The sequence below is a fragment of the Phaseolus vulgaris genome, chromosome 7 (genome assembly GCF_000499845.2).
Source record: "Phaseolus vulgaris cultivar G19833 chromosome 7, P. vulgaris v2.0, whole genome shotgun sequence".
Lineage (NCBI taxonomy): Eukaryota > Viridiplantae > Streptophyta > Magnoliopsida > Fabales > Fabaceae > Phaseolus > Phaseolus vulgaris.
Genome location: NC_023753.2, coordinates 36,468,054 through 36,477,382, shown reverse-complemented (window position 1 = coordinate 36,477,382; position 9,329 = coordinate 36,468,054). Strand labels below are relative to the sequence as shown.

The window sequence follows — 9,329 nt, the reverse complement described above, 5'->3', positions numbered from 1 at the left end:
TTAAAGAAGACCTTTTACTTTAAAAAGACACATGACATTTTTTGCGGCTATTTTGACTTTGTAGGCTTCTACTTATTGGCCTTTTGGTCTTACAATCGTTTTTGGCAGTAGCTCGTGTAAGTCAAGACCAAACCCTATATACTTGACCAAATTGACAACTCTACTTGTAAGCCTAGGCAAGTTTACACTTTGGAATAGAAGCATTTCGAAAGGTTTCAAAAAGTTTTCCAGATGAAGCATTTCAAAAGGTTTTAAATTTCACATTTTGGAAATCAACATTCCAAAATATATTTTAAATCATTTCACAAACATCAGTCCATAATTAATTTTTTTATCATACAATATTTCAGAATAGTTAAAAATCAATTATGAAATGTGCATTTCAGAAGTCTAAGTATAGTTTTGCAAAATGTTTATAGAATTTTGAATCCAAAAAGCATTCAATATATTGAGAAGTGACCAGAAATACAGTCACAGCATTTCACTTTGGTGTCAGTCCCATTACTGCACCAGAAGTCACATATATTCAAGGCTTTCAACATCTGTCAACAGCAGCTAAAACTCATTTTTTAGTGCTCTTTCACACAAACTCCCATTAAGAAGTTATATAAGTCTAATATAATGCGGTTATAGCAACCATGCCACCACTTTTTGGGATTGATAACTATGAATACAATTCAGCTATGAATCTCAGAAAGTATATTTATAGAAAAATCCAAGAAAGCTAATAATCCAGAATCTTCAATATTAAACCATCCATATAGAAAAATAGACAAAGCCAAAGTTGCTAAAAGAAACAAGTTGAAGAGTAACTGCATGCACAACTACCAAAGGTGGATGCAATCAATTATGCTTAGCCAAAGTACACTGAGATAAAAGCTAATTCAAATTTGCAATGATATCCAAATCACTGTGCTTCCTTTTTGAGTTTTTTTGTCAAAAAGCCAACGATTTGAGAAATCATGAGAACGAAACTTCATATCCTGCGCAGGAAATGATGAGGCCCGGAAGATGTTTCTTTGAACCCAAACTGTTCAGCAGAAATTCTGACATGTAACTCCCTTGATGCATTCTTTAGAAATACAAAGAAAAGGAAAGAAACAAACAGCAGTCAATACATTTGATATCTGATTGTGGAGTTTAGGTGTGTGATTTTCTTGCTCAGTGGGGAATGACTTTGAAGCTGGTACTAACCATATTTTTAATATTTGGTGGAACATGAATGGTGAATTTTGCATCGTCAATTTCAAATACCGACTGCAACATGAAGGAAGATATGAACTAGTACATCTATGGAACCATGGAGAATAGATAATGGAGCTTGAAATGGATTATTTGACCAAATATATAGTGACATGCATATCATATCATATCATATACTATAAATAAATTGTATAAAAGGAAGCAGAAGACATGGATGCATACCTGCAGAAGACATGGATGCATACCCACAGTTGAGAAAAGCTCAGCACGCTTTCCCAAACGAAAAGTAGGAAAATAAGTCCAAGACTTATAAAGTGATTCTAAAGACATTTTCCCCATAAGACAGAATTCTCCCACTGTCAAGCACAAAATGTAGAACAAATTCCATCATTCACTAAAAAATCATTTGGGAAAACTAATCTATAACTACCATTCATCAGCAAAATATTTTATAATAGCTTTATTGTGTATTTGAGTATCTTAGAATTTGAAGAGAATACAATGAATAAATTAGTTAACCAATTGAGAGATTATTCCCTGTGCTATTGTGTCCTGCTTACTGATCTTTTTCCTACACATGTTCTTATCAAATCCTCCAAGGAAGCGTTCATCAATTTGTTACCTTGTGATGCTAGATTACATTTTAATACCAATTAACACAAAGTTAAGTAGTCCAACAGATATATAAACGACACCATAGTAGTTAAGGTGGGCCAATAATAATATCTATTTCTAATATCATGCTAGAATTTACCTTGAAACTGAAAAGGGAACAAAATTTGAATATAGGATCCAATACTATGTTAGATTCTATCTTAAATCCACATGACATTAAGTGAAGTTGCCCAACAATTATATAAACTTCACCCCAATAATTGATGTATGTAATGTGGAAATTTTCAACAAATCATAGCTTCTCTCACCGCCAACAATCATCCCAATGATGAGTTAAGTTGGTTGTGACTCACCAACATTAAATTTATTCTAGGTTTATTGAGTTTCCAAGTTTATTTGCCGTTTGAAGCATATTTGGATAAGTTTTAGTTCTTGTTGAGTATAATCATTTGGCAGGAAATTGCCAACTAGCACTTCAAAACAATGATCATATTATCTTTATTTTATGTTTGAATATTTAAGAATTTAGGATATCTTATCTGATTTGTATAATATATTGTGGACTAAAGTGTTCATAAAATTGGGGAAGCAATCCTAGGAGGTACTTCCTACCTAATCATTGTGTTTCATAATTTAATACCTTGTTCAAGGTGTCAGGAGCATAGATAAATAATTTGCTACTCACCCTTGCAAACCACAAATTAGTGTTGGCATACCAATTCATGGTACTTTTGTGATTTGGTTTTCACAAATTCCCTATGAAATTGTAGACAAACCTAGTACACGCTTTGATGGTTTGAAATGTAAAAACCATGTCAATACTAGTGTTGGAGATTTCACATCGACTAGATATGAAAATATTTCATTATATATAAGTGGGTGCAAACCTCATCCCATGAGCCAGTTTTATGGGGTTGAGTTAGGCTTAAAGTCCACTTTGTAATATGGTATCAGAACCATTTAAAGCCTATCCTAGCGAGTGCTTGTTGGGCCTATCGGGCCGTTATCGGACCACTCATAATATGTTGTCCTATGCACGAGTTGTCACTCTCGGCGTGAAGGGGTGTGTTAGAGATCTCACATCGACTAGATATGAAAATATTCCATTATATATGTGAGTGCAAACCTTACTCCATAAGCCGGTTTTATGGGATTGAGCTAGGCTTAAAGTCCACTTTGTAATAACTAGTAAGTAACCTCTCAAAATATGAAGCAAGATTCACTTTGATGGTTTGAAATGTAGAAATCTTGTCAATACTAGTAACCTCTCAAAATACAAAACTAGTTTCACTATGTCACTATTGGTATCACAGCAAAACTTCATCAGGTTGCATGTTATGTACCAGAGAATATTGTCAATACTAGTGTTAGTGAAACCATAGCAGTACTTTACCTAATTATTAGTATATAAAATATGACCATGGTGTAGGCTCAAAAAAATTAGCAATTAAAGCACATCTCACATTCAGGAAAAGGCAGATGATTCAGATCCAGAGGCGACGAGTTTGAATTCACTCCTTGTGAGAAATATGAGTCTTCAACTGCATGTAAATAGTCATAATAAGGAACTTGGCAAAATTGTGGATACTTCCATCACAATTCAATCACATTAGCACAAACATATACCAGTGGGTGTGCTGACAAACAAGACATCAATTTTGCCAGATTTAGCTTCCTTTGCTAACTTATTGATTTCTGGGAGTTTAAACTCTGCTTTGACTTCAATACTCATATCAACTTCAGAGGACCTTCGGAAGATGAAAATCCGACCGAGTTGATAAACAATACGATCCTTTTTTGTTTTTGGAAAGTTAAAAAAAGGTATTATCATACAGTTTTACACTAAGAAGTAAGAAACTGGTTAGCATAAGGAAAAGCAATTGAATGAGATTTTAAGAAGCAATATTCCTACCATTGGAGCTCCACTCTTAGAAATCTGCCTACCAAGACAGATATACATAGGAAAGATATTTGTCCTATTAGTGATGTTCCTCATTACGGTAACTGTCATTTGTATTCTACATATGCAAATAAAACATCTCATTAGCATATACCAAAATCAATATTTATATTTAGTAAATTATATTCTGATAAAACAGAATGAAAAACAATGTCTCATTACTGTAGCATATCTGAAAGAGTAAAAGCAAACACCATAATAGAGCAACAAAAAGGAATTGCAAAGTTTGAACAAAAATAAGAAACATAATTTATCTTCATCATTTCAAACAGAAGAAGATTTTTTCTTCTCTTTAAACAATAAATAAGAAATCCATCAAGACAAAAGGAACATGATTACTACATATGCTCTTAAAACCATTTAGATACACTTAATGGAACAATTTGATTTAATACTCCTGAATGATCCTAATTCATTTTGGAATCGCATAAAATCTAAAGAACAAAGTGTAGGTTTTGAAACTTGATCTTTCAACTAAGTACACCTCTTCTTCGTATCAGAGACTTGAGTTGCCTCTAAATTTGTCATAATGGCAAGAAAACACATTTTTTTGGTTTCTCCACTCTCAAGTTTCACATGTGATAGTAAATATATGTCTATCTGAACCACAAAATATTCATTTCAACAGTCAACGCACAGAAACTTGACTAAAAAAATATTCTAATTAATTTAAAATTGAACATAGCATATATAAACTCATGGACATAAGGCATGTAACTGATGTAAATCTGTTAAAAGAGAGCAAGTTGGAGAACGAAATCTATATATGATAACTTTTACCTCTTCCTCTGCTTCTCCAGTATCTTGTAGCGCAAGCATCTCCGAAGGAATATTGGCTGCATAACAAAGACCAATTCTGTTAGTAATACAACATGCCATAAATAATAGTTTATCAGCAGCCCAATATCTTCATACATATTCTAGATCAAATGACAGAAACAACTCACACATATTCTAAATCAAATGATAGAAACAACGACAGAATATTATGACAATGGCAGATAATTTTAGCAAATAAGATAGAGTACATTTCCCATCATAGTACGTCACTGAATAATGTTGCAGAGTTCTACAGGCCTGCAATTAATAGAAAGACTCTTGTTGGCTGTGAGCTCCTCTTCTAGATGGCTTCTGCAGGGAAAAACATATATAATCACTGGTTATGTCACGAATGCTTATGTCAAACGTAAAATGTGAGCCTAGTCAGAAAGGAAAGATAGGAAGTTGCACCAGGAATGCTTATTCATACTTATTATTAGAGAAGTCTCGTATTCATATGAGATTTATCTGAAACTCTGAATCTTTAAAAATGTGATATTTTCTCTATTGACAAATGCAATTGATAATGATGCAAAAGTTTATAAAAACCTCAATTATTCAAATTTTGAAGACATGGTACTCATAAATGGATTAGACTCTGTAACTATGCCACAGCCTGAGTGTCAACAGGTGAAAAAAAAACACTCATAGCTTGTATAAAGTTGAAAACCACTGAGATTGCTGATATAACTAGTTATATCACAGCAAGTGAGATATACCAAGTGATGATAGCATAAAGGCAGTGATTGGAGTAAAAAGCATCATATAAAATTGTATAGGTGCATGCTTCTATACTCATTAATCTTTGAAATTGTTTTAAGCATACACAAGAAGATATCAAAGTATCAAAGTAACTCACATAAGCAGAAAATGTCAATCACAAGTCAAGGCCTAGTTTTCTCCCATTGTGGGAAACAAAACAAAACATCAATGGTTTCTCCAATTGTGGGAAACAAGACTGGTATATCTAGGTGAATGGAATAACAAAGTATCATACAAGCATCAATCACAAAGAAAGAATTAGAAAATAAAAAACATAAAAGGGATCAAAGCAGACAAAACCAACCAAATAGAGAATACCCTGAACAGAAAAATACAATCTTGACAGAAAAAAAGTAAATGGACAGGAGAAGAAAAAAACTGCAAGGTTCTCACTTTGAATGAACTAAAAGGGGTGAAAGAGATGGAGAAGAGAAGTAGGAGTGAATGTAAAAGAGAAGAGTGAGAGGGAAAGAATATAGAACCAAAGAAGAATGGTTCAAAAGTGAAGTGTGTGGAGTTTGTGATCATTCATTGATGTACTATAGTACCTCAGAATTGAACTCAAAATGAAACAGAGATTGAAAAACCAATGTTGCTGTCTCTCCCTCTTTGTGTCTTTCTTTCTCTTTGGTTAATATAAAACCAGAGTTGAAGTGAAAGTGTGAAATGCAAGCAAGTGAGGTAAGAAAGAAACGCAAAGTCAGGGAAACGCTTTTGACAATTAAATAAAATTTACAAAAATCATCAATGCAATAAATATAACATTAATAAGTTTATTAATTTAGAGTTTAATAATTACTTTAACTAACATTAATATACAATTAAATTTATCACATATAATAAATATATTAATATAAATTTTAATAGTTACTTGAATTAATATTAATATACGTCAGATGTAATAAATATATTAGTTTTAAATAATAAATATATTAGTTTAAATCTTAATAGTTACTTGATTTAACATTAATATACAATTATCTTGGTCCTTTGTTTATGTATTATTATAAGACACTGTCAAAGTTAACGTTATTAGTTTTAAAATAAATATAGTATATATTAAAACATAAATTAAAATATTTTTTAAATTTTGAGTATAAAAATACTCAAGAGAATTTGGAAAATTACTTAAGTTTTTTTAACAATTCTGTATAAGTGTACTCTTAACATAAAATTATATAATAAAAAATTAGTTACTTCAATTTATAATAATGTTATATTCTTTTTAATCTGAATTACACACAAAAAATTAATAAAAACCTAATAAATACTAAAAACAATATGATAATTTATATAACATTTTAATATATAATTGAAAAATATTAATAATAAGTAAAAATAAATTATTAAAGATAACTTACAAACTAAATAACACTACAAGAAAATTATTAAATAAAAATCAAATTTAAAGACAAAAAATAATTAGTCACTATATTGACTAAATTAAATAATATTTTAGAAACTACAAAATTATTTGTATCTATATTAATTTCTATGTAAGAATCCAGAAAATAACCTTAGAGTAGTAGTGATATATTTTAAATGATACCTGAATATTTTATTATTAAAATGAAAAGATCATATAAATACAAATTTCAATTGAGGTCTTGTTTTAAAATAACCATCATCTCTAGAAGTTTCATTTTCTTTTCCTCTGCCCTCTATCTAACCTCCTCGCTCATCAGTTTCAATTTTTCTCTTCTCTTTCAGTCAAATTTTGAACTTGTAGGTCTGTCTCGATTTAATTTTATGCATGTCACTCTTTTGGCTATAGGATTAGTCTTTGCTAGCTCAAAGTCTTAGTGATATAGTTAGATTTGTTATCAGGACTTTGTGGTGCAAGTTAAACTACTCTTAAAGCTTTTGGTAGGTTTGAAGCTATTAGTGAGCACCTACTCAAACTCAAGTAAGGGAAACGAGTTTAAATTTTCAATAGAACCTAATATCCTTCTTAATATATTGCATGATTCCTAAGATGCATTCCAATGATCTTAATGATGAGAGTTTACAAATTATTTTACTATGTTCACTACAAAGATAATGTTAAGACGAATCACTGTGAGGTAATTTAACTTATCAACTGCCTTTTTGTATTTCTTAAGATTTGAATAAAAAATTTCATGATCATATATAAGTTTGAGACATGCATCCTCACAAATTCACTCCCTCTCTTCCCCTCCCCTCCTCACAAATCTCCTCTCCAATGCAAACACAACATTAAAAGGTGTTTTTGTGAGTTAAGGGAGGAAGGAGTATATAAATTGTCATTGACTTCGATTATGTTAGATGTATCGAACCATCCTTATTGGTATTTGTGATAATTAAGGGTTGTAGTCATCGATTGAATTTTGAAAATTTCAATACAAATTCAAATATTTGGATAAAATTTTAAATCTAAAAATAATTTGGATTGTTATCAATCTAAATATTTGGATTGGATTTTAAATCCAAATTCATATTTAAAAAAAATAACATAATAATATGAAAGGAAAAGTTATATATTATATAAATATTAAGGAAATATAATAAAATTATAATTTAATAAAAAATAAATCATTAATAATAATAATAATTTATATTAAAAATAAAATTAAACAACACTAATTAATATTCATTTTTTATTAAATTGTTTTTATTTTAGTATTTTTAAGTATTAGATTTCAACAAATGTTTTCGTATAATATCCACAAACACCAAAAAACTTGGCCTAAACAAATGATAAGATTATTGCATGTTGCAACAATTGTTTCGTGAAAGAGGCACATGGTGGGTTAAGTCATGTTCAAATCATAACATTTGGATTGTTATGCGTTTAAGTAAAAAAAGTTATACCTTGAATTTTAGTTATAACTTTGATATAATGGTAAGTGCTTGATGAAACAAATATATGCATTCTTCAGTATTACATAGTGCATCTCAAAACTTATAAATGTTTATACTGTATTTATGCGGAAAAAAAATGTTCTTTCATTTAATCGCTAAGAGGATCTCTTAAAAACTTCATCATCAAAGACCTCTCAAATAGTGTATTAAAGCTTACATACACCAACAACTCCTCTCGAAAGATTGCTTGACACCTCCACATAGACTTACATGCATGACTTGGTAGTAGATTCACATTAGCTGAAATGGACATGTATATAATGGACATGTATACACATATTATATATATATATATATATCCATTGTACATCAAGAATTTCCACTAGTATGGAATTTCGATTACCAAAGATACAAAATACATATATAAAGACAAATTAAAACAAAAACTCTTTTGGATTAGTTTTGGCATATAGAAGTATCCTCGTTAGAATCATTTGTTAAGATATTTGTTCTCATGCAAACACCACAATCATTGGGTCTAACAACAGACAATGAAAGAGTAAGCTAATTATTCAAAAACAATAACTTACTAATGGTAGTCATTTACACATTCATATATAATCACATTATTCTCATCAACATTAATCAAATCATCCATACCATGTATAATGAAATCAAGGTATCTTTTCGAAAGGTAAGGTTGCTATTTCCAAACTCATAAATTAACACTTGTGGGTAACATTGTAGTCGACTACTATATTGGTATCTCCAACTATGACAACACTTTGAATACCCTACCCACATGGTGTAACTATTGACGTCTCTACCCGTCCTAGCATACCTCCCTGTAGTCGTAGGAAAAGCCTCAAACAATCTCTAAACCATAAACCTTATTCTACTTGAATGGTACTAGTGGAACCTATAATCTCACTAAATCTGCAATAGCATAGCCACCACACTCATGCTCTGTTTGCATCCGAGTGAACACTGTTCATTTGGATTGAAATGCACGAATTTCTTTTGTTTGTTTCCATTCAATTACACAAAATAGAGGGCGGTGATTTGCGGGAGAGAGATGAAAGCTATCTTCTCTGCCAAGCGAAGAAAGGCAAGAAAACCTTAAGAAAAATACATCACACCATTACAA

At 30.7% G+C, this 9,329-nt stretch overlaps 1 protein-coding gene across 1 annotated transcript; it reads right to left on the bottom strand.

Annotated features, from left to right (window-relative positions):
• Positions 1-827: 827 nt before the first annotated feature.
• LOC137828347 (polycomb group protein EMBRYONIC FLOWER 2-like) lies at positions 828-6,023 on the bottom strand. Its single transcript, XM_068634871.1, has 9 exons — positions 5,908-6,023; positions 4,807-4,909; positions 4,559-4,614; positions 3,731-3,836; positions 3,445-3,610; positions 3,282-3,359; positions 1,426-1,559; positions 1,195-1,257; positions 828-1,072 (listed from the first exon to the last, which is right to left on the bottom strand). The coding sequence occupies exons 2-9, from the start codon at positions 4,816-4,818 to the stop codon at positions 977-979; spliced, it is 711 nt and encodes a 236-aa protein (XP_068490972.1). The 5' UTR covers positions 4,819-4,909; positions 5,908-6,023; the 3' UTR covers positions 828-976.
• Between the last annotated feature and the right edge of the window lie 3,306 nt (positions 6,024-9,329).

Bases quoted from the DNA above. Each gene is read 5' to 3' on its own strand.
- LOC137828347 (XM_068634871.1), bottom strand. The intron at 3,360-3,444 runs GTATATGTTTGT...ATTTACATGCAG, and splicing joins GTTTGTCAGCACACCCACTG to TTGAAGACTCATATTTCTCA. The intron at 1,073-1,194 runs GTTAGTACCAGC...GTATTTCTAAAG, and splicing joins CACCAAATATTAAAAATATG to AATGCATCAAGGGAGTTACA.